The sequence below is a fragment of the Carassius gibelio genome, chromosome A1, assembly GCF_023724105.1.
Source record: "Carassius gibelio isolate Cgi1373 ecotype wild population from Czech Republic chromosome A1, carGib1.2-hapl.c, whole genome shotgun sequence".
NCBI lineage: Eukaryota > Metazoa > Chordata > Actinopteri > Cypriniformes > Cyprinidae > Carassius > Carassius gibelio.
This window is the reverse complement of record NC_068371.1, coordinates 35,578,918-35,604,044: the sequence shown is the minus strand read 5'-3', so window position 1 is coordinate 35,604,044 and position 25,127 is coordinate 35,578,918. Positions and strand designations below refer to the sequence as shown.

Here is a 25,127-nt window from a genome sequence, read left to right as displayed (position 1 = left end):
GCTTAATGTTCTAGAACATTTAAAACTAATAAGAGGGTTAATAATTAAGTTTTAAATACATTTGAAATGGTGGTATTTCTAAAGGAGAAGAAAATCTTGTTCATAATGATGGCAGACTGTGATCCATTACTTAAAAGCTTTATTTTGTAGAGAGTGATATTAGTTTGCTTGATATTATTTATAGCCCAGTACCTGGTGAAATAACATTTCATGATATTGTGCTTACATTGTCATCATAACTAAGAAATAATAGCCAAGGATTTGAACTGAACTAAATCATGTTGTATTTGTTTGCTATTAGGGAAACATTAAAATCCTTTTTGGAAGGAATTTATTTAATCTAAATAACCAAAAAAATAATTAAAAAATGAGCCGGATTTACATAGCTCTACATAAAACCAGTCTTAAGAAAACTGAAGCTTTTTCAAATTCAATTTTAACTCAAGAGATTTTTGGATATTGCAAATGCACCTTTATCCCTTTTGTTATTAGTAATATTTTAATTTTTTCTATCAGATAAATCTTTATTCGATTACTTTATTATCTGTGTTGACTGAAGATTAATTGAAAAATTGTGAATTTTAATTATGACCAATAACTGCCATTCTGCCATTTGTAGTTCTATTTATAAAATAAATGTCACAATGTTAATCATTCAGTCACTTTTGTATTTTTGGGCTCTGGGGGGATTGGAGTACTTGTGGAAATAAACATTCCTCTTGTTTGTTTAAAAAAAAAATATATAATATGCATTTTGTATATCAAGATGTCTCTACAGCTTTATTGGAGATCTACTGCAAATATCAAGCACACATCTAACCAGTTAATGATGCATCTTAATGACAAATCGTCTTGAAAAGATTGTCATGAATTATTCATGCTTGAATTTGAATTAAACTGCAGCAATAACAGCACGTTATTTACCAACACAGTAAGATACTCAGAGACTTACACTGTAAAGCAGTGTTATACCAATATTCAACGAAAACTGTGAATACCCTCGATTAAAAAATAATCTGTAATTATCAGAATACAAACCATACTGATTACTTCATAAGTATTGCAGTAACTGCATAATATGTTCACCCGCATGCAGTACAAGTAGATGTGCTTGGTTGAGTGTTAAAACACACTAAACCGTTATAATCAACACAATATTGTACCATATGAATTCTAAACATATCAGAATTCTAAATGTACACAAGTACACATAGGTGGAAAATGTCCTCATTGAGTCCAAGACTAGTGCAAGGTCACATTATGAGCAAGTACACACTATTTGTCTTTGGCCAAAATGATCAAAGAAAATCCATTCACATATAAGATGTCAAAGAATGGTCTGGAAAGAAACCTTGTACAGTTACCACACTAATGTCAATCGGGCTAAATCTTGCATGCAGATATTATCACAGACAATACCACAAAGCCCTTAATTATAATAAAAGACCAGTACATCCATGCAGTATTTCTTGTTTTCCACTAGAGACTTCAGAGGAACGTTAGTATAACCATAATTGGATGTAGTTAATTTCAGATGTCGAAGAGGTCCGTCATCTCAAGGTATGATGCTAATGTTCAACAGGAACATAAATCTTTTTGAGAGCTTTGAATGGAAGACCAATGTCATAGCAGGCGTATTAAGCCAGAGACACGTGTTTGTGTGTGTGTGCAGGAATACCACATTTCCTGAACATAAAACTAAAAAAATGTGTCCAGACTCTCAAGGCTTCCAGAGTTTGAGTAGGCCATCCTCGCTGTATGTGGCGATGAGATTCTGATGGGGGTGGTGAGTTATCCCAACCACGTCTTTTTCATGTACCTGTGGAGGATGTACACACAAACACTTGTTTAATTTAAAGCAGAGTTCATTTTATATCATCTTCAGTCTTGATATAGATCACCAACTATTAGAGGTACAGCCGGTGTTTGGATTATAAATACCAATTGTTCTGGAATACCCAGAAGAAGACAACTTCAGCTGTGAACCTATCACACTTCACCAGACTAAAACAGATCTCGTGGCTATGCAGCGTGTGCTGTGAGGGCGGACGGTACCGTGAGGGTTCTCTCTAGTTTGCCAGTGATGGTGCTGAAGCAGTACAGCACATAGTCTTCTCCCACGCAATAAATCCACTCTCCACGTGGAGACAACGTGCAGCAAACAAAGTCTGCCCCCTCTCTTACGCCTGAGCAGAAACTCCTCATCACCTGGGAGGGGAAAATGAGAGGGGGACAAGAGGGTGAGAGAGTGAAAGTGCAATGCAAATGGGTAAAGGCACGCTTCAGAGAGTACCAAGAAGCGTGCAAGAGTGAGTCATCAAATACGTCAAGAAAAGAGTGGGTGAGAAGGCTGAAAAGGGTACGCCTTATAAGCCATCAGACGGTCAGAATAATAAGTGCGTAGCTATTTTTAGCAAACCTCACAAACTGCATTGGAAGTTTGATGCTTTTTTTGTTTAGTTTTTTTACTTCTGCTCAACATCCAGCCTTTAGTCAAGGTTTCTGATTGATTATTTGTGTTATTTTGTGCCATTTATGCCGAATATGAAAACCAGTTACCGTAGGTTTCACTCTAGTGTAAGGTTTTTTAAATAATAATGAGGAGGATGCAGAAGTATCTTGCTCAGTATAGACTGGTTAATTTTTGTTCTCACCTGGCCATGAATGTTCGTAACAACCACCGTGTTGGTCCTATTGCACACCACGAAGTGCTCAGGAGTCTTTGGGACAAGCACAACGTTGTTAACAGTGATGTCTGTACCATCAGGAATGTCGGGGGTTTTTATTGTGTGAGTGCAATCCACTGCCTTCATGCTCCAGACCTGAAAAAAGACAATTAAGTAAGGAAAATCCACAAAAATAAATGTACATATGCATAGGCTATTGCAAGTTGTTCGCCACAGTGTGAACACCTACCTTTACTGTGCCATCTGCTGAGGCGCTAATGACATGCTGGACATCGTGTGAGAAGATGACATCATTTATATGAGCCGTATGGCCTCTAAACTCCTTCAGCATCTTTCCTGATTTCAAACCATGAAGCCTGATCAAAGAAATCCAAAAGTTAGAAATGAAACCACAACTGTATTCTTTAAAAGAGTGACGATTTAGCAAAGGAGTAAGAAAAAAAATCAATACAACAAAACAAAATCAAATCATGTGATGATGTCATTGATCAATCATTGTCAAAGAGAATTTTAATTCTAAAAATCATACATGAAGGACATAATGCAGAACAACAGCTTTTGTCTGCAATATATACAAGGTGATTTTATCATTTTCACAGATTCAACTTATTTCTTTATAAAGGAAGCCTGTTCAAAAGAGTGACACCCAAAACTAAAAAGCAAAATACAAACACAAAAACTAAATAAAATAGGGCATGAAGAGAGTTAAACAACACAACTTTTGTCTGCATTTTACAACGGGATTGTATCAACTTAAAACATAAAGCATGAATAAAGGAGCTATAAACTAAACAAAACGAACCTAAACAAAAACCAAAGCAAAGCAAAACAAAACAAGACATGAAAGCACAGTACTATAAAACAAAAAGCAACATTATGTCAATCAATTAATCATTAGCATCAAAGATCTCAGAGAATATAAAAATCATGCATCGATGTCATACTAGAAGACAGCAAAAAACTAAACCTTTCAACGTGATTCTACCATCTTTACTGAAAAATATTGTCCTCTCATGCACATGAAATTCCACCCACATGCACCATGAGAGTCTAGCACTACCGCCCAGCCGCAGAACTACTGCAGTCAGGACTGAGAGAGAGAGAGAGAGAGAGAGAGACTTTCGCTCTGGGCATGTGATGGAATATTCCTGACGACTCTTAATACCTAGACGTTGATTCGTTTCAATTCGGTCTAACTCATCTCTCTGTCTACAATGGAGAACAAAACAAAAATACAACATGTTACCTGAAACACATCTATACTGCCATGTGCACCACACCAAACCCCTCAAATGTACTCATCTCATTCAAAGATTTCCAAACACATACATGGTCCAAAGATGACCATGACAAAAACAAACAAGAAAGGTAGCCTTTTATACAGAATTTTTAAAGCCAGGCTGGCAATCACGTGTATCATACACTACTGAGAGCATAAATCCAATCTATTGCAAAAGGGGAGGGGCTAGTATTTATCAATAAGTGGCCAATGGCAGAGCAGCTTGCCACTTCACCACCCCTCCCGTTCCCAATCCAGCTAAGGCGCTGGAATGACAAAACGTCTGCTTCAGTCCGCTGCTGTATGGGTAGCTGAGCAAGGAACAGAAACCCATTATCTGTGCGTGCTGCCTCGCTCAAGCACGTGGCCAATCCTTGCTTCTTTCCACCCACATGCACCACGAGAGCCTAGAACTGACACCCAGCTGAAGAAGTACTGCAGTCTGGTCTGCGAGAGAGGGAGAGATGCTGAATCTGGGCATGTGACGGAATATTCCTAATGATGTTTAACACCCAGACCACGACTTTACATTTCCTCCTCCTCTCCCACCTTTTCTGTCTACAAAGTATCCATGGCAAAAGATTTCAATAAGGTATCCTACTGTTCCTACTGGCACTTGTTATTGCATAGCAACTGATCATTTTGTTTCTTATGCATACAATATGCTCCTATTGTGAGATCCATTACATGGCTTTCTACCTTCAATCTCTTTCCGTCCACTTAGCAAGAAAATCAAAGCAATTATTTTAAGATTAACAACAACCTGGGTAATGCACGTGCAAAATCTGTGGCCATATTCACAAAATATTCTTAAGAATAAAATTCTTAAGTAATTACAATTTAACACCAGCTTCATATGATATAATATAATACTAGGAGTGTGAAAGATTATTTGCAAGTTACACCAGGAATCAGTAATGAAAAACAATGATCAGTCATGGTCATGCTTGGTGTGATTCTTTTGCTGAATTTCATGACAGGAGTTAGATAACAGATCCATCTTCAGAACACAATCTGAAATTGAACACCAGTTATGAAATTGTACAGAGTCAGATTTGCAATATATGTTGAACCTGATGGTCTGGTCAAAGGAGCCGCTTAATAACTGACTGCTGTCCTTGTTGAAGCAGACGCAGGTGACTGCTTTGTCGTGGGCTCGTTCTATTCTATTCAGACACGTCCCGTTCAGAATCCTCCAAACCTGGAATAACAAAATGATACATCTTATCACATAACAAACTGAACAGAGGTAAGGAAAACCTCTTCAACTCAACTGAAGGTGTGCAATGAGGTCTAAATGGAAACATCATTATTATCATACATTTTAGCTTTCTGTGCCATGAAATACTGAATCAAGGGATTTTCAAATAATAATTTGTAATTGATAATAATCAATCAATAGATCAGTAGATCAAAGAAATCAAACAGATCAGTTACTCTACTGTTCTTCGTGTTATAATGGACTGCAGTCACAACTGTAATCAGATGTTGTGTGCTTACAGGGTTTAATTAACATTTGCCTTCAGAGCTACTGTCCCCTGAGATTGAAGTTTCTTACAATGCCGCTGAAAAGCATCAAGGGGCTGGTGAGCTTTTTTTGACGTCATCTCACCAAGGCTGATTTATTTGAACCAAAAATACAGTTTTTCTTACTTCTAGAATTCAAGAACATAGGTTCAAGTTCTACTAGCTTTCAAATCAATACCTTTATCGCTATATATGACCAGTAATGTTTCACTCAAGTTTTAATTTCTGATTTGAAATTTCCAAACATATAAATGATAGTTTCAAATGGACAAATACTAGAGACTGTGCACAATTAGAAACATACAGTAGACTGCAAGTGGAACGTTGCTCAGTGAAGGGCCATACCTGTATCTTTCCATCCTGAGCTCCAGATGCGATCATGTCGGAGTCGTGACTTACTGCCAGACACAGAACAGCATCATCCATCATCATGAAACTATCCTGAGCTTGGTACTTCAGATCCTACTCGTGCAAGAAACAAACAAACAGGCCGACCATCACACATCACATTTAACCACACAAGATGATGTTATATTTAAAAAAGAAAATAGGTTTTAGACATTGCCTGGGTATGGAATGAAACCGCATAAGAAAATACACCCAAATGATGGGTTGATTGAAGTGGTAAGGCACTTTCTTATGTCTACCAGAAAGAAAAACACCAACCACAACAAACAGCCAGTAAACCAAATCACTCCGAGTCTCATACTGTACACTCAGAATCCCCAGTAGTAGTGGAAGTCCATGTGTGAGAAAGGGGTAGCATTTATTTTCGGCCCCAACTGCCTCAGCTCAACACGATAGACGTCACAGAGTGTTAGGGTGACCCATATTGTATACCTCTGAGGTTTTACTTGAAACCGGGGCTCTCCCGACAGAAAAAAAATTAAGCCACACATTTATTTTTTGCCCCCACAAAACAGGCCTAGGACAGCATACGTGCGTTGCCTCTTTCACGCATCAAGGAGACAATGTTCTTCAGCTGTGCATTTATATATAGCATATAGAGATGAACATAGACTGAATCTGTCTAGAATTACTTTTTTATATAATCACATTTCAAAGCATTCTAGAGAAAATTCAGCATATTTGTCAGAGAGCCTTGGAAGAACCTGCTGGAAAGACAACCCTCTCTGCTACACTCCATAAATCAGGTGCGGTCCAGTGATTATATAAGTCGTTCATCAAAAGGCAAATGAAAGTCATCAAGTTTGTTTAAAGAATGCAAGGAGTTTATTGTTTCATTGTATTTACAACAAATCATTTATTGGAGTTAACAGCTTTCTGTTATTCTTATGGTGATGGTAACCAATTTAATTATCTCTCCCCATCCTCTGACAACCAGTTACAGTACCCTCACAAATCATTTGTCTGGCAAGCATTTCTCTCTGGATGAATGCCCATCATCTAAAGCTGAATATATTGAATACTGGGGTGCTGGTGTTCATCCCTTGCCAGTGCCTTGTCATTTCAATATACAACTCACTGATTTCATCCACACAGAGTGCCAAAAACCTTGGTGTCACACTGGACAAAGACTTCTCATTTACAGCCCACATACTAGCAAAAGGCAAAACACGATACCTCCAGCAGAACGCTTGAAGAGTCACACATTTCTCACCAGAGAATCATGAGATTCATCTAGAGGCCCTAGCATGCTCTTGTCTTGGCTGCGGCGGCTCACTCACAGCACATTTAATCAAACGTCAGCTCATCCAGAACGCTGCAGCCCAGCTGGTATTCAACCTTAGCAGGTACTCTCATGTTTCACCTCTGCTATGCAATCTCTACTGGCCCCATCCATGATAGGATATATATGGTAGAATATACACTACTGTTCAAACGTATGGAATAATGTTTTTTTTTTTTTTTAAAGAAGTCTCTTATGCTGACCAAGGCTGAAATTGAATCAAATCTGTTGTTTAATGCTACGAGTTTTAATGTTTAGTTTAAATGTGATTTATTTCTGTGATTGTCAAAGTTACATTTTCAGCATCATTACTACAGTTTTCCATGTCACACGATCCTTCAAAGATCATTCGATACTCTAACATTTAAAAGCTTTGAGTAGATAAAAAAATTAAATTGACCAATAGTGACAGTTTGTAATGTTACAAAAGATTTCTATTTCAAATAAACATGGCTCATTAAAATGTCCATTCATCAAATAATCCTGATGCTGAAATTAGCATATTCGTATGATTTCTGAAGAACCTGATTTTACACTGAACCTTTGAGTAACGGCTGCTGAAAATGCAGCTCTGCCATCACAGGAATAAAATTACATTTTAATGTAAATGCAGTCTTGGTGAGCATTAGAGACTGCTTTCAAAAATATAAAAAATCTGATTTATTCTAAACGTCTGATCAGTTCTAAATATTTTATATAGTTAATATATATAGTTATATATATTACATAATTATTATATAAGAAAAAGTCATAAAAATATTATATATAACTTATATGAAATACCATTTATTTGATGGGCATATATACTCACCTTCCGAATTTTACCAGTGGTGAAGTTCCAGACTTCAATGAAACCATCAACAGATCCAGTAATCAAGTACTGTCCATCAGGAGAGAATCGCGCACATTCTACATGGGACTTTGGCCCAAACTGTATCATACATGTACACACATGGACAAACAGAAAAAAATATATATATTATATTAATAAGCATTATAAATATTGTTCCAAAGCAGTTTTTAGTTAATGCATTAACTCTAACCACTCTAAAAAAAAAAATGTTTTATGTTTTTAATCATTTTATTTGAATAATTTTCTATACATTTTTTGCAGACATCCCAGCACCCCTTTGAGATCACTTGGGGTTCCCTGGATCCCAAATTGAGATCGCTAACCTAGAAAATACCAGCCGGCCCTGGGACACTATAAACCTCCCAAAAATTGCATGCTGATATTAATCCAAAAGTGTGGTGTTAAAGCAAGTAAGGCAGAACACAGAGAGTGCAAGATACAGATGAAAGCCTCAGGTCACAAAAGCAATTAAATGTGCGTACGCTGAGCCCTGTAGCATGTAGAGTATTCAGATAAGATTCCTTGTAATGCAGATAGGAATAACATCCATCATTTTATTATTATTGTATTAAAACATTTGCACCACCTTTTTCAAACAGTAAGAATATTCATTTCTATTTTCTCTAACAGGTAAACTGACTGAGATCACAGTGTTGTGTTTACAGCACCTTTATGAGGCGACTGAGCTGAGTAGGGAAGCGCTCTTCCTCCATGTCCTTCAATGCACCTTTCCCCCGGAACAGTTCCAGAGACATACCTGGAGGTAAGAGACCCTGGTGCTGCTGCCACTTCAGCGACTTCACAGACAAAGTGGGGGAAAAGTAGAGTATGTAAAGTCGAATAAGAAGAAGCCAGGTAACACTGCTCAAGTAGAAGAGGTTTTTTTTTTACTCACCAGCATTGCTAATGAGCCAAACTGCCGTAGTGCTTTGGTTTCCTGTAACCTGTATAAAGCACCCTCACATATACGGCCCTGTAAAAACAAAGGATAACTGATGCATGCAATACAGCAGAATGCAACAGGTTAGTTAAAAAAAAAAAAACATAAAAGTTAGCAAACCTGGCCCAGAAGAGCCATGAGACGAGAAGGTGGCACCAAGCAGACCTCTCCTGCAAAAGCTTGAGCAATAGCCAATCTGCGCTTCTCTTTACTGCTGCCCACTGGATATGCCTGTAGGCCAGTGGCAAGACAAAAAACAAATCATTGTTACACAAAAATACATATCTTATTTTTTTCCACCTTATTTTTAAGTGGGTGATGCCTTTTGTAACCTGACTGTCCGAGGCTTCTGGTGTGATACATTTCCAGTCGTTTTAGTTAAACATTCAAACATTTCTGTTGATAGAAAAGTTTACAGTATTCGAGTATTCCGTTCAAATAAAAGTGTGCAGGTTTAAATGTTTGTAAATAAAGAATTTAAGACATAAATATCAGTATTTTTTTTTTCAAGGAATGTAATATATATATATATATATATATATATATATATATATATATATATATATATATATATATATATATATATATATATATATATTAGTTTCATTTTATTTTGTTACTTTCAGGAGAGCGTACTCTTTAAGAAACTGTTTATCACTTTGATAAGAAAATCATATTTTCCTGAATAATTTAGAATTACAAATATATATTCGTAACATGTGAATGTGATTAGATAACTTAAAATCTAATAGCTTAAAATCTAATGTATATATATTTTACATTTGAACGGTTCAGCTGAGCGAAAAGTCTGGCAACCCATGCACTGGAGTGTAACTCCCCAATGTTAATTTCTCAGTCATTCATTAATCCAGTTACTACAGTTTGAACATGTACCTCTTGCGAGTCAAAGTACGGCTTGCTGAGGAGGGTCTCCAGGTGCGAGTAGCGCTCAGGTTGAGTGTGCTTCAGCATGATCATGGGGTCGGTCTGCTTTAGTAAACATTGAGCAGCTCCCAGCTCACCCAACTCAATCAACTCCAGCACAATCTACACAGACAACCAGACATCACTCACTTCTGGAAAGTAAGAGTCTACGTGAAGATTTAATTTACTATTGACATGCTGCATGTTTCTATTATCTGAGAAAGCTGTAGGTGTTCCTTCACTTGTTTACCTGTTCGTACAGCTCGATGAGCAGCTTGTCAGGAAGCTTCAGATACTGGATTGCTAGCAGCACTATATCCCACTGGCCGTTGGTGATGTCGGAGATGAAGCTGTCGATGCTGTCGACCGTGTGAAGAGAGACTGCTGTCTCCTCTTGAAGCATCGCCAGAGTGCGGTGCAAATTATTTTCCTTCAGATACTGCATGATCAGACGAATCACGCTGCAAAGAGCGACGGATGCTGTCACCGGAGCTTTACAAAAACATCAACTAAACGGTATCTGTAATTTACTGCAGTTTAATCGAAATTACTTTTATTAACTTAGCTGTTTGAGTTATGGGGGAAAAAACGCTGACGTAGACTGATTTTTTTAAATTAAATTCTACTTTAAACTTTTGTCTAACACAACGACTGATTGATAAGTAAACATTAACACACTATATTGACATTGCATTTGATCCCCGATATCATCCAGTTGGTGCCATTACAAAAATGACTCAAAATCACAAGCTTCATTAAGTTTATCCGTCCATAATAAAGTATATGTATTATATTCTGCACTCGTAAACGATCAACTACAGCGTCAGAATCCCTTTCATTCGAGGTGAAGTGAATAACGGTGTACTTACTCTGCTGATTCCACTTCGAGGTCCATGGCTGCGAGGTTTGTCGAAGTCTGCGTCTAGATGTGTAATGTGCCAACATTTCAACAGCGCTGCTTCGTGTTGATCCTCAGCCACGTGAACACCGTGGCCGTGACCGCCCAATACACGTGCTGTTGTATTTATTGCTCACACGTCTGAAATCACGGAAACCTCTCACAGATTGTTGCGGATTTTTGGGAGGGCGGATTAATGACGCGTCTGGAGAAATTAATAGGGGAAAAAACCCGCAACGTTGACATCAGGTGCCCAGAGAGCGTGCGGGCAGATGGTGCATCAAAACCACAAAGCTGATGTATCAGCAGTACCACAATGAATATGGTTCAATCAATCAACATGAACGCAACTGTACAGACGCTCGTCATCTTTAATAAAGCTTTGGTTTATTAGCAATTAACAGTAAGATTTAGATTTATAACAGTAATCGATTTAGAATATAGAACACATCAAAGGTGTCGCATCCCAGCATGGCAAGCCCGATTAACATATCTGCTACTTATTTTTAATTTACTATGAAGGCTTTCATCAGTGACTAGCATACGGGTTTTTTTTCTTCTTTTTTTCTTCTTATGTTAACTGTAACATACTAGTTATTGCACTGAAGTATATGTTAGTAATTGTACTCGTTGTTGCTTTCCAAAGAATTTAAGAATCTGCTTTATAAATTACTCAATTTTAGCTAGAGAGAGGAAGAGCGAGAGAGAGAGAGAATATATATATATATATACAGTATTGTTCAAAATAATAGCAGTACAATGTGACTAACCAGAATAATCAAGGTTTTTAGAATATTTTTTATTGCTATGTGGCAAACAAGTTACCAGTAGGTTCAGTAGATTGTCAGAAAACAAACAAGACCCAGCATTCATGATATGCACGCTCTTAAGGCTGTGCAATTGGGCAATTAGTTGAAAGGGGTGTGTTCAAAAAAATAGCAGTGTCTACCTTTGACTGTACAAACTCAAAACTATTTTGTACAAACATTTTTTTTTCTGGGATTTAGCAATCCTGTGAATCACTAAACTAATATTTAGTTGTATGACCACAGTTTTTTTAAAACTGCTTGACATCTGTGTGGCATGGAGTCAACCAACTTGTGGCACCTCTCAGCTGTTATTCCACTCCATGATTCTTTAACAACATTCCACAATTCATTCACATTTCTTGGTTTTGCTTCAGAAACAGCATTTTTGATATCACCCCACAAGTTCTCAATTGGATTAAGGTCTGGAGATTGGGCTGGCCACTCCATAACATTAATTTTGTTGGTTTGGAACCAAGACTTTGCCCGTTTACTAGTGTGTTTTGGGTCATTGTCTTGTTGAAACAACCATTTCAAGGGCATGTCCTCTTCAGCATAGGGCAACATGACCTCTTCAAGTATTTTAACATATGCAAACTGATCCATGATCCCTGGTATGCGATAAATAGGCCCAACACCATAGTAGGAGAAACATGCCCATATCATGATGCTTGCACCTCCATGCTTCACTGTCTTCACTGTGTACTGTGGCTTGAATTCAGAGTTTGGGGGTCGTCTCACAAACTGCCTGTGGCCCTTGGACCCAAAAAGAACAATTTTACTCTCATCAGTCCACAAAATGTTCCTCCATTTCTCTTTAGGCCAGTTGATGTGTTCTTTGGCAAATTGTAACCTCTTCTGCACATGCCTTTTTTTTAACAGAGGGACTTTGCGGGGGATTCTTGAAAATAGATTAGCTTCACACAGACGTCTTCTAACTGTCACAGTACTTACAGGTAACTCCAGACTGTCTTTGATCATCCTGGAGGTGATCATTGGCTGAGCCTTTGCCATTCTGGTTATTCTTCTATCCATTTTGATGGTTGTCTTCCGTTTTCTTCCACGTCTCTCTGGTTTTGCTCTCCATTTTAAGGCATTGGAGATCATTTTAGCTGAACAGCCTATCATTTTTTGCACCTCTTTATAGGTTTTCCCCTCTCTAATCAACTTTTTAATCAAAGTACGCTGTTCTTCTGAACAATGTCTTGAACGACCCATTTTCCTCAGCTTTCAAATGCATGTTCAACAAGTGTTGGCTTCATCCTTAAATAGGGGCCACCTGATTCACACCTGTTTCTTCACAAAATTGATGACCTCAGTGATTGAATGCCACACTGCTATTTTTTTGAACACACCCCTTTCAACTAATTCAACTAATTGCCCAATTGCACAGCCTTAAGAGCGTGCATATCATGAATGCTGGGTCTCATTTGTTTTCTGAGAATCTACTGAACCTACTGGTAACTTGTTTGCCACGTAGCAATAAAAAAATATACGAAAAACCTTGATTATTCTGGTTAGTCACATTGTACTGCTATTATTTTGAACAATACTGTATATATATATATAAACACGAACTGGCTTCAATTAACAAAAATAGATCCTGTTAGCATACAGGATTGAATGTTAAATGGCCTTCCATGTGTCTAGCTAATATACTCACATAGCGCCCCTCTGGTCGCAGGGAGAATTAGTTTACTCTGCCAGGCATTGCAAGTAAAAAACAAAAGGGTATAAGACTATTTTAGGGGTCTTGCACATATTGGGAAAGTTATTCAATAGAAATGGCTTTCTACATGCATGAACATTTAAAGGATTTCCCTTTAGTGCTTGATCTTGAAACCATTTACCTTTTTTTTTACATTTTGGTAATGTAGGTTAAATCTGGACTTTTCTAACAGAATCTTCACATGAAACCCATTATGATTCATTTAAAACTACTGGTTAGAAGACACTTGACTAAAGTCATCTTGACTGACAAACCTTAACGTCTTCCCTTACAGTTGCAAAATAAATGTAGAATGGCCAAAACAAGTAGACTAACAAAATTCAACTTACTACAAACACACTACCTTACAACAGGGTAACAATAAAAAATAAAACGGACACCATTCAGAATGTTAAACAAAATCATGTTTTATTTGTGAGGTACATCTCACTTCTGGCTTGACTCGGACTTGGATGTGGAAGCTCTCAGAGATGAGAGACGGCGTCTCTTGGCAACCTTTTCTTGACGTTTCTCTTTGGCCTCCTATAAAAAGAACATTGACAGTCAGGTTTTACAACACAACATGTGCTTTTTCAGTAATAAAGATTCAATTGAGGCGTTTCTTTTTCAGAAGTCAATATAACTTTATTCACATAATAAAAACAGCAGCCACATACCTTCATCCTCTTGGCCAGCAGTTTGGTGTATTCTGCAGCCTCCTCCTTGTTCTTCAGTGTGCGCTGCTTCTTGAGAGCAACGCGTCTGCGCTTGTGCTGCAGCACACGGGGTGTAACCAAGCGCTGAATCTTAGGGGCCTTAGTCCTGGGCTTCTTACCTGTCAGAAAGAGCATGATCAGTCTCTGGATACATTTAAAACCCTTAAGGTCCATATCTTTAGATATGAACTAGATGCAGGTAAACGAATCAAGCTGACATGATATTGAACACCTGGTGAGAAGCCACTTATGACCATACAAACAGCAGAACATAACCACCTTATTAACCCTATAAGCCCCGAGGGCAATTTTGCCTCACTGAAGTTGATGCTTTTTCTGAGTTACATATACTAAAATAATGACTCAAAACTCAAACTGTAGCAAGAGGATTCCAAAGGTTGGTATTGTGGAAAAATATTTCATTTGGACATTCTCCTGCTGAGAAATGGCTAATAAAAAGTTTTTTTTTAAATCCAAAATGCAAAGTTACAGTATTTTGTAATAAAAGCCTCTTTGTTTAGCTCTTGACCCCCTTAGGACATTTTAATACTTTTTCACAAAAAGAATGATTCATAACTCCAAGACAGTAGCAAGGGTAGTCAAAAGGTAGGTACTGTTTGATAGAAATCTTTCTGTATTTTTTTTTCTAAATTAATGTTGAGAAATGGGTGATAAAATGTAAAAAATAAATAAATAAATTATATACAGTCTTGTTCAAAATAATAGCAGTACAATGTGACTAACCAGAATAATCAAGGTTTTTAGTATATTTTTTATTGCTACGTGGCAAACAAGTTACCAGTAGGTTCAGTAGATTGTCAGAAAACAAACAAGACCCAGCATTCATGATATGCACGCTCTTAAGGCTGTGCAATTGGGCAATTAGTTGAAAGGGGTGTGTTCAAAAAAATAGCAGTGTCTACCTTTGACTGTACAAACTCAAAACTATTTTGTACAAACATTTTTTTTTCCTGGGATTTAGCAATCCTGTGAATCACTAAACTAATATTTAGTTGTATGACCACAGTTTTTTAAAACTGCTTGACATCTGTGTGGCATGGAGTCAACCAACTTGTGGCACCTCTCAGCTGTTATTCCACTCCATGATTCTTTAACAACATTCCACAATTCATTCACATTTCTTGGTTTTGCTTCAGAAACAGCATTTTTGATATCACCCCACAAGTTCTCAATTGGATTAAGGTCTGGAGATTGGGCTGGCCACTCCATAACATTCATTTTGTTGGTTTGGAACCAAGACTTTGCCCGTTTACTAGTGTGTTTTGGGTCATTGTCTTGTTGAAACAACCATTTCAAGGGCATGTCCTCTTCAGCATAGGGCAACATGACCTCTTCAAGTATTTTAACATATGCAAACTGATCCATGATCCCTGGTATGCGATAAATAGGCCCAACACCATAGTAGGAGAAACATGCCCATATCATGATGCTTGCACCTCCATGCTTCACTGTCTTCACTGTGTACTGTGGCTTGAATTCAGAGTTTGGGGGTCGTCTCACAAACTGCCTGTGGCCCTTGGACCCAAAAAGAACAATTTTACTCTCATCAGTCCACAAAATGTTCCTCCATTTCTCTTTAGGCCAGTTGATGTGTTCTTTGGCAAATTGTAACCTCTTCTGCACATGCCTTTTTTTTAACAGAGGGACTTTGCGGGGGATTCTTGAAAATAGATTAGCTTCACACAGACGTCTTCTAACTGTCACAGTACTTACAGGTAACTCCAGACTGTCTTTGATCATCCTGGAGGTGATCATTGGCTGAGCCTTTGCCATTCTGGTTATTCTTCTATCCATTTTGATGGTTGTCTTCCGTTTTCTTCCACGTCTCTCTGGTTTTGCTCTCCATTTTAAGGCATTGGAGATCATTTTATCTGAACAGCCTATCATTTTTTGCACCTCTTTTTTAGAGAGGTTTTCCCCTCTCTAATCAACTTTTTAATCAAAGTACGCTGTTCTTCTGAACAATGTCTTGAACGACCCATTTTCCTCAGCTTTCAAATGCATGTTCAACAAGTGTTGGCTTCATCCTTAAATAGGGGCCACCTGATTCACACCTGTTTCTTCACAAAATTGATGACCTCAGTGATTGAATGCCACACTGCTATTTTTTTGAACACACCCCTTTCAACTAATTCAACTAATTGCCCAATTGCACAGCCTTAAGAGCGTGCATATCATGAATGCTGGGTCTCATTTGTTTTCTGAGAATCTACTGAACCTACTGGTAACTTGTTTGCCACGTAGCAATAAAAAATATACTAAAAACCTTGATTATTCTGGTTAGTCACATTGTACTGCTATTATTTTGAACAAGACTGTATATACACACATATATATACACACACACACACTCTTTTCTTTTGGTTATGTTCCCCAACATGTGCTGTATGAGAATTATATTGTGGCGATATCATGAATAATCAAAAGTTGCTAAAAATATATCCCAGCGACTTAAGATTGTTTTAGTGGTCCAGGCTCACAAATGACTATTTGAGCTTTATGATGTTTCCGACAGTTTTTTTTCTTCATAAATTATGGAGAAAAAAAAATTATCCACATAACTCAGCACAATGTTGGAGTTAATCAAAGTGGCTACATGCAGAGTAAAGCTTAGACTCTTCAAATTATAATTTTTTTTTTTTTTATCAAGGCAGTGGTTTGAAAAATATCTGTAATTTTTAACTAATTCGGTTTAGAGGGAATGCTAAGCGTTCATTTAGAGTTTATAAAAATAACATTCATTAAACAACTCTGAGATTCTAAGCTTTAAAAGGATATTATGAATTGTTTCTTGCGGGCTTAAAGAGATGAGGATCTGGCTGGAAATCATGCTAGGTACCCAACTATTTATGCACAACCAATCTGCATTTCCAAACAAACATCACTCTAGAATGTTTTCCCTCTGGCTTGTTATTAATAGAAAGTCCAGCATCACAAAGATTTAACAAATAAATTTGGACACCTTTTAATGCATGTAAGAACCTATACTAGTTCTGTACACAATGCACTGCAGAAAGTTCAACAGAACAATTCAATACAACTCATAATACGAATGGGGTAGTAATCCAGTTAGCAGCTCCACTGCTGCTGGCACCCCTCTCAATCTCATGACGCAATATTTACAACACATGAGAAATACTAAGCATAAGCAGTAATACCTTCTTTAGTGACGGGTCTCCTGACCACATACTGCCTGACATCATCCTCTTTGGAAAGGTTGAAGAGCTTGCGGATCCTGCTAGCCCTCTTGGGTCCCAGGCGGCGAGGCACAGTGCTATCAGTCAGCCCAGGAATGTCCTTCTCACCTGAAGGAAAGGAACGTCTATCAAACAGATGCTATGGAACAGGCCATTCAAGGTGCAGACATTCAAGATCAGCTTAACCGTTTCTATCACATCACCCTTGCATAGAGCACCTACTCCCATTTACAAACAAAATACAAAGCAATAGTTTTGGCAGAGCAATGCAGTACAACCTGCCACTAAGAACATGATCAGGTCGTTATCCGTTAGCAGCTCCACTGTTGCTTTAGGCACCACACTGTCCCCCCTTTGAGGTTACCATCAAACCAGAAGGGTCTGCTGGTGTGCCGTCTATGAATCCGAAGTTCATTTGCACTATTAATGAAATGTCTCTTAAAATGAAAATTCTACCATTGCTCATCCCAGTTTCAGATTCCATTGACTTCAGTTATATTTTTTGACCATACAATAAGTGTCAATGGGACTGTAAGCTGTTTGGCAACCTAAATTAATTTTTAAAACAATGTGGATCCACAATCTACATATTCAATTAAACCTTCTAACTATACTCACCCTTCCTGATAATGACCAAGTTGAGAACGCTGAGGTTGGCATCAACGATGCAGCCGCGGACAGACTTGCGTTTACGCTCACCAGTACGGCGAGGGCGGTAACAGGAGTGACCCTTGCTGAGAAGGAGACGCACACGTCCTTGGGTCAACACACCCTGCTTCATTGGGAAGCCCTGTTTGTCATTGCCTCCGCTGATGCGCACAACATAGCCCTACAAGAGAAACACAGTTGTGTCAATTTTAATGTCAGTTTGAAGTTTACAAGTACAGCATAGTGAATATTGCAGTTGTCAAGTCCACTTAAATTTGGAATACACTTCATGACTTTTGCTCCAAATTGTACTCTGGAGGAGTCAGTGCTAGCTGTCTAATGTCAAAAGCAGTTGCAGATTTTGGGCAGAGTTCACAGATTTCACAGAAAATCAAGTAGTGTATAATGAGCACAGAGCTTCAGACTACATTTATTCAGAGGAAATTAAACAAGCTTGATATTTTGAGCCATTTTAAGGCCAGTCACTACACGACTTTTCTCCAGATATCTTCAGAACAGTCTGGACGAAAGTCTGAGACATTCTGCAGATTTGAGACAGTCCAAATTTCACAGCGAGAGAGTGAAAAAAACTTTAACTAGAAGCCCCAATTACAAGGAACAAATTTGGACACCTTTGCATAAAGCACCTATCCCAACTCTCTAAACAATACACTGAAGAAAGTATGACAGAGCCATGCAATACAACCAGCCACTTAGATCATGAACAGCTTGTTATCCGGATTGCAGCTCCACTGTTGCTTTTGGCACCACACTGTCCCTCCTTTTAAGCTACTGATCAGCCAAAAAGGAACTGCTAGTGTGCCACAAAAATGAATAAAGCTCATTTGGCAACCAATCAAAGTTGACAGATTTTACAGTAAACCGCATAGTGTTTAAAAGGCACAGATTTTTTTTTTTTTTTGCTTCAGACTATGATTCAATCTAATTAGTGGATAACAAGCAAAGCATGTTTGCCATTTTCAGTCGATTTTAAAATGTACTTTTCATTCATCATGTTAATGCATTAATTTGTTGAATTTGTAATGACTTTCCAGCTGTATGTTGTATTCCAGCTGTTTAACACGCCTGATTCAGATAACCAGGTCATTAGCAGAGAGCTGCATGGATTAACTGTTACGACTGATTCCCTACTCCATGACCACAGGAAATTGAGGTTTACTTCACTTCAGAACACAGACAAAACTTACTATTAAACGTTACATAATATACCTCCGTAAATAAATACAATTTAAATTCACGTCACAGAAACTATATTTGCCCTTTGAATGGAACACATATGCTCCCTTCGAACTGGAATCATAGTGGAATAATCTGTTAAATCCACTTTGCAGGGCACTTCCGGTCAAAAAGTAAAAATCTCTTAAGTGACAAGAGATACACACAAAATGTGCAAAGCAGTGGGTTGTGAGGACTGGAATTGAGAACCACTGGTTTAGTGTGTGACATCCAGCTTTTCTTATGTAAACATTTTCAAAGTTAGCAAGACTATGATGCCTAGTGTTTAAAATCCATTCAGATTTAAAAAGTAATTTAGTGTATTTCAACATATTTGGTCTTAAACTGAAGACAATGGTTAAAGGGAACCCTTGTAATCAAGACTTCATGAAACTTAAGACTTTTCCGCTTCACATGAAACACTAAAATATTGGAAATTCACACACAAAAGTCGAGATGGTTGAAGTTGTAACGACTCACCTTCCACTCATCACCCAGAGAGTCTGCTGCTACCTCTGTGGCCATGCGCTTCTCATAGAAGATCCTCAGTTTGCGCTCATCATCAACTTCTATCAGCTTCTGGCAGCCAGTGGCTGGGAACGAGATATTGAGCTAGTCGAACAAGTAAAAAAAAATGAAACAAGATTAGGCTGTGTGCTGCAGTTATAACTATATAACCGTGAGGTCTTCATATGACACGTCTCTGCTAACGATAGCTAAACAAGCGCTAATGCGACAGGAGTGGATGATAGTTTGACACTCGATACCGATCTGCTAGAACGTGTACTAACGTTGTCATTACAGCTACAACAATGGCTACTAAGTTGACTTATAAACCGTAGCTCACAACAATTTCATAGTGGTCTAATGTGCTCACTGCACGTCTATTGCGGGCGCTGCCATGTTGCCGCACCGCTGTACTGCTAACATAAAATCAACATCCATCCCTCATACTGTCTGGGCCGAGCTCGATTATCAAAAGTCCATCGGATTGTTTTGAGACTGAGAAATGGAACTCATTCGATATTTGCAGCACATTGTGAACTATAAAACTTGTAAAATCACTTTTTCAGTCCCCGTACCTTCATTATGGAGGACTTTCTCGCCCTGAGTCCACCACCGAAAAGAGACCGGATATCCGACTCGTAGTCTCACATAGACTTCCAGGTTATCGCGAGAATATGTTTTGTCGTTTGGAAACAGCACGCGCACGTTACAGTTTTAGAGCAAAATAGTGTTTGCACACATGAAATATAAGCTTTATATTGAAATATAAGCTTTACATTGAAATATAAGCTACATGGCATAACTATGAATGTATAAATATTTTATTAATAAAAAATAGAAACATAGAAGATGTTAAAACGGGCATGTTAGTAAGTTATTGATGCTGACATAAAAGTAATGCATTACTATTTAAATATTTAAATGATTATATTACGTTAAAATGCTAAATATTTTTATTAGTTAACTTTATAAGGCAAAATACACCTTTTAGATCAATAATCATTGCGTAATCTTTTTTTATCGCAAATATAGCATTATATCTGTCAGAGATAACAACTGTATTTGTTCCCCTGAAATGTTTATTTCTTATATATATATATATATATATATATATATATTAATTTCAAGTGCTCAGATTCAACGTTTATGACATGCACAACCAATGTACAAATATGCTTACATCAAATATTTACTATTAAACAGCAACCAGAAATAACAATGTAGCAATGACACTTCACACACATTTTTTTTAATTGGTTTTATTTATTTACATTTTGTTTTTCTTTTGTTCTAGATATGACAGTAACTTCACGTATTCACCCAGTGCATGCACAATGACTAGAGCAAAGTAATAGGCAATAAATGTCATAATTAATTATTATATTATCGCTTTTGAGGATACTGATGAACACTTGGGTCAACCAGCACAGGACCGGTTTGATGTGAATGTTGTCCTTCTTTTATTTTGCATTGACAGTCTTCTATTATTTTCACAACTTTTATCATTTCTGTGTTCTCAGTGCATTTCAGTTTCACAGTCTTGGAAGTGATGATAACCGGTGTGCAGACAGAACAAGAAAGTGAGCCTCCTTCATCCCCACGAGAGGGCGCCGTGTAACATTTCCCGAAACACACGTTGTTCTGGACCTCCAACGTTTCACAGTTTTCATGGAAGATCCTCTGTGAAATACAAAATGCTGTTTTACATTTACAAAATAAAACATTGTTTGTGCAGTATAAAAAATGCATAAATTAAGATTGAAATCCCCTGCCCACAGACAGTGGCTACCTGCGAGAAAGTGAGCGCGCGACACTTCTCTTGACGGACTTCGACGTTATTAATCGGCAGCACGAATCTGAAGCCTGATTTCCCGCGAAACATGAACTGATTCCAGAATCCTTTCGCGTTCGTAGAGGACGACCTGTGAGCTAGATTCACGGCTGGTCTGGAGATGTTACCATTGTTCTGCGAGTTTATACGCAAAAGTCCGTTTGCATTTTCTTGAGTCAGATTCCCCAACCTCCCTGGCCTTCTCGAAAGTCCAATCCTGCTGACCCCCTTTGGATCGGGTTGTGGAATTTCACGAGATCCACCAATGGGATGCGACTCATACCTTTTAGCAAAACGTGAATGAAAGAATATTCCGAATACCTGCATTTGTAGGGTAAAAAATAAAATAAACTGAGCGGAGCGCATGTTCTCAACAAGGAGGGTCGCAAAACAAATGCGAGGTCAGGGCAAGCGGCGTTTGATTTATCAGGTGTGAAACCAAATGTTACAGACACCTTCGCAGACATCAAAGACACAAGACCCGAGATACTGTAGGCCTAAGACATATTGCGTTATATTAGCCTTTAGTTCTTTTAAAATTAGGGCATTTATTGGCATGCATGTTTCGCAAAAAAAAAAAAAAAAATATTACCATAGCACCAATAGCCTACACAAACTGACATAAATAAAAATAAATATGCCAGTAGCCTACTGTTAAAAACAGCCTAATAAAAAGTAAATTTACAATTCAAATGAAACCCATAATAAAATAAATTAATGCTCCGCAACATAAAGGTCTTCAATAGTCTAGATTTTATGTTAAGTTTGAGTTTTCATTTCAGCACAGACATCACATGTAACTGCAATTAATTTAATAATTATATATATACAGTACAGACCAAAAGTTTGGACACACCTTCTCATTCAAAGAGTTTCTTTATTTTCATGACTATGAAAATTGTAGAGTCACACTGAAGGCATCAAGGGCTATTTGACCAAGAAGGAGAGTGATGGGGTGCTGCGCCAGATGACCTGACCTCCACAGTCACCAGACCTGAACCCAATCCAGATGGTTTAGGGGTGAGCTGGACCGCAGACAGAAGGCAAAAGGGCCAACAAGTGCTAAGCATCTCTCGGGGAACTCCTTCAAGACTGTTGGAAGATCATTTCAGGTGACTACCTCTTGAAGCTCATCAAGAGAACGCCAAGAGTGTGCAAAGCAGTAATCAAAGCAAAAGGTGGCTACTTTGAAGAACCTACAAGATTACATATTTTCAGTTGTTTCACACTTTTTTGTTATGTATATAATTCCATATATAATTCCACATGTGTTAATTCCTAGTTTTGATCAGTGTGACTCTACAATTTTCATAGTCATGAAAATAAAGAAACACTTTGAATGAGAAGGTGTGTCCAAACTTTTGGTCTGTACTGTATATATATGTATGTATATATGTTTTTATATATGTATGTATATATGTGTGTGTGTATATATATATATATATATATATATATATATATATATATATATATATATATATATTAGTGCTGTCAAAATTAGCGCGTTAACGCATTCGATTAATTTGAAATATTTAACGCGTTAAAAAAAAATAACGCAATTAACGCGGTTGCAGTTTTTTTATTTCCAGTTGTGGCCTATGTGTGTTCAACGTGCAAAGAAATATGGATAAGACCAAGGAAGGACTTTTAGACGGAACGTTTCAGTATAAAACTCTGCCGGATTACTCTTCAGTCTGCCACAAGAAACATTACCCTTCATTTAGTCTGCCACAAGAAACATTACTCTTCATTTAGTCTGCCACAAGAAACAGCAACATTAAAATAATGAACTCAAATGTCATTGTTTTAAAAAAAAACAATGACTGTAACAGTGCGTAAATCAGACCTTTATGTAACGCTAACGTTAATAAGCTTAAACGAAAATAATGAAATAATTGTGTAGCGGAGTATTTTTTGTACACAGTGCCGCGAACTGTCAATCACTCCTGTACGCGTGCATCACTGTCCTCCTCAGCTGCAGCAACTTGCGCTCTCTCTCTTCATCAAGCTTTAAAACAAAAAGGGGACAAAAAGATCATATTGTCTTTGTGCATAGGCTATAGATTAATTAGATAAATGAATATCTAAATTTGTGCCTTGCCGTCTACAGTATTTTTTTAGAACTTAGAAAAAAGATGCTGCAGCCAATGAGCAGCCAGCGGGGGCTGCAGGACGACTCAACCTCCGCAGACAGTTTTTAATGTTTATCAGACAATAAATACTCAAGATTTTGCTTTAGTATAACTCACAACGAGTTTCACACACCTTCTCCGGCCACGTTGAGTTGTTGACACTTAACAGTGGGAAAAGCGACACATGCGCTATTCACTTGTATAACTTAAGGGTGAATGGGTAATGTAGTTTCTGCTCTGGGTGGGATGAATTAGGAAGCTTGCATTGTGAAGGGCGCTCTGAAAATCGGCAGTGCAGGTAAAAGATTAAAACCTCTATTAAAACAGATGTCCAAATGAGTGTACCGGTACGCTAAAAGCACGTTCTGGGCGCACGGAGAGGTGGTGGTATGCTCAAGAGCTATATTTGGAAGTGACGGTACTGAGTACTGGTGCGTACCGGCCCACTTAAAGCACTGGCAATGACTATACTTTGGAATTTTTTTGCAGTCCACTTAGAATTCAACATGGAAATCATTTTTGTTTTTTATTGGCATTGATTGTTTTGAAATTCAAATGGTACTTACATGCCTGTGTTTTTATTTCTGTAATAAATATGGCTTTCAAGCCAACAGTTAATTTGGAGGATATTGATGGTTTATTGCAGGTATGTTGTTTACATGAGAAAATCTGTGTTACAAGTTAAACAAAAATTCCAATAAACAATCATATTTTGAATTTAAATAGTTTCTTTGTCTTGAGTTTACATTAATTATTTACATTTTACATTTACATATCCAAAAAGTTTCAGTCTTTTAATTGCGATTAATCGCGATTAATCGCGATTAATTTTAAAAAATTGTGCGATTAATTAGTTAATTTTTTTTAATCGATTGACAGCACTAATATATATATATATATATATATATATATATATATATATATATATATATATATATATATATATATATATATATATATATATATATAAATTACTTGAAAATTGTAATCTGTATACTGATTTCAAATTACATGACAAAAACTGAAGTTTGTAACATAATCCATTACATTACACATTTCAGGTAATATATTCAGATTACTTTTAGATTACTTTTGACCTTACTTATCACATTGATTTCGATTGGATAATATTGTACCATATTTGTATAAAAATATAAAAAGTAAGGAAATGTATTCCATTCATTGAAATGAACAACATAAATTAACGTAAAAATTAAATAAATCATTTTAAAATAACATAAAATAAATAAAACACTTCCTTTACCTGCATGTCATGTAACCATTAATCAATGTCAGAGACTCTTGAACATGCAAATATGATAATTATTACATTTTGTAACCTCAGGGGTACTTTAAGTAAATATATTTGATGAAAGAATGACATCAACAAAAAACGTTTGGGAATGTCTGCATTGCATGTTAATAATAAATAATGTGAATTTGTGCATTTTAATGTGCTTGAAAGACAAATTCCTTCCAAAGACACTGAAATCGATGGTAAAATAACCTGAGTGATAACTCAGACAA

At 37.2% G+C, this 25,127-nt stretch overlaps 3 protein-coding genes across 3 annotated transcripts; all 3 read right to left on the bottom strand.

The window, feature by feature from the left end:
- Positions 1-752: 752 nt before the first annotated feature.
- On the bottom strand, positions 753-10,937 carry smu1b (SMU1 DNA replication regulator and spliceosomal factor b). The gene is made up of 13 exons (XM_052605052.1): positions 10,770-10,937; positions 10,151-10,361; positions 9,871-10,023; positions 9,097-9,207; positions 8,932-9,009; positions 8,705-8,833; positions 7,995-8,114; positions 5,839-5,955; positions 5,040-5,167; positions 2,917-3,043; positions 2,655-2,822; positions 2,056-2,208; positions 753-1,819 (listed from the first exon to the last, which is right to left on the bottom strand). Exons 1-13 carry the CDS (start codon positions 10,793-10,795, stop codon positions 1,721-1,723), a joined length of 1,620 nt encoding a protein of 539 aa, XP_052461012.1. The 5' UTR covers positions 10,796-10,937; the 3' UTR covers positions 753-1,720.
- Positions 10,938-13,715: 2,778 nt separating this feature from the next.
- On the bottom strand, positions 13,716-20,342 carry LOC128019067 (40S ribosomal protein S6). The gene is made up of 6 exons (XM_052605039.1): positions 20,213-20,342; positions 19,611-19,742; positions 17,865-18,075; positions 17,208-17,354; positions 13,990-14,147; positions 13,716-13,855 (listed from the first exon to the last, which is right to left on the bottom strand). Exons 1-6 carry the CDS (start codon positions 20,216-20,218, stop codon positions 13,760-13,762), a joined length of 750 nt encoding a protein of 249 aa, XP_052460999.1. The 5' UTR covers positions 20,219-20,342; the 3' UTR covers positions 13,716-13,759.
- A 554-nt stretch (positions 20,343-20,896) lies between these two features.
- On the bottom strand, positions 20,897-21,878 carry LOC127946660 (cerberus-like). The gene is made up of 2 exons (XM_052543401.1): positions 21,427-21,878; positions 20,897-21,317 (listed from the first exon to the last, which is right to left on the bottom strand). The coding sequence occupies exons 1-2, from the start codon at positions 21,832-21,834 to the stop codon at positions 21,021-21,023; spliced, it is 705 nt and encodes a 234-aa protein (XP_052399361.1). The 5' UTR covers positions 21,835-21,878; the 3' UTR covers positions 20,897-21,020.
- Between the last annotated feature and the right edge of the window lie 3,249 nt (positions 21,879-25,127).

Excerpts from the sequence above, each read along its gene's own strand:
- LOC128019067 (XM_052605039.1), bottom strand. Across the intron at positions 17,355-17,864 it reads CTTGGTCATTATCAGGAAGG|GTGAGAAGGACATTCCTGGG; the intron begins GTGAGTATAGTT and ends CCTTTCCTTCAG. Across the intron at positions 13,856-13,989 it reads TGCTGGCCAAGAGGATGAAG|GAGGCCAAAGAGAAACGTCA; the intron begins GTATGTGGCTGC and ends TTCTTTTTATAG.
- smu1b (XM_052605052.1), bottom strand. The coding sequence starts at position 10,795 with ATGGACCTCGAAGTGGAATCAGCAGA. Across the intron at positions 9,208-9,870 it reads CGTACTTTGACTCGCAAGAG|GCATATCCAGTGGGCAGCAG; the intron begins GTACATGTTCAA and ends ACTGGCCTACAG. Across the intron at positions 9,010-9,096 it reads TCATGGCTCTTCTGGGCCAG|GGCCGTATATGTGAGGGTGC; the intron begins GTTTGCTAACTT and ends TTGTTTTTACAG.
- LOC127946660 (XM_052543401.1), bottom strand. The coding sequence starts at position 21,834 with ATGCGCTCCGCTCAGTTTATTTTATTTTTTACCCTACAAATGCAGGTA. Across the intron at positions 21,318-21,426 it reads GCGCGCTCACTTTCTCGCAG|AGGATCTTCCATGAAAACTG; the intron begins GTAGCCACTGTC and ends TGTATTTCACAG.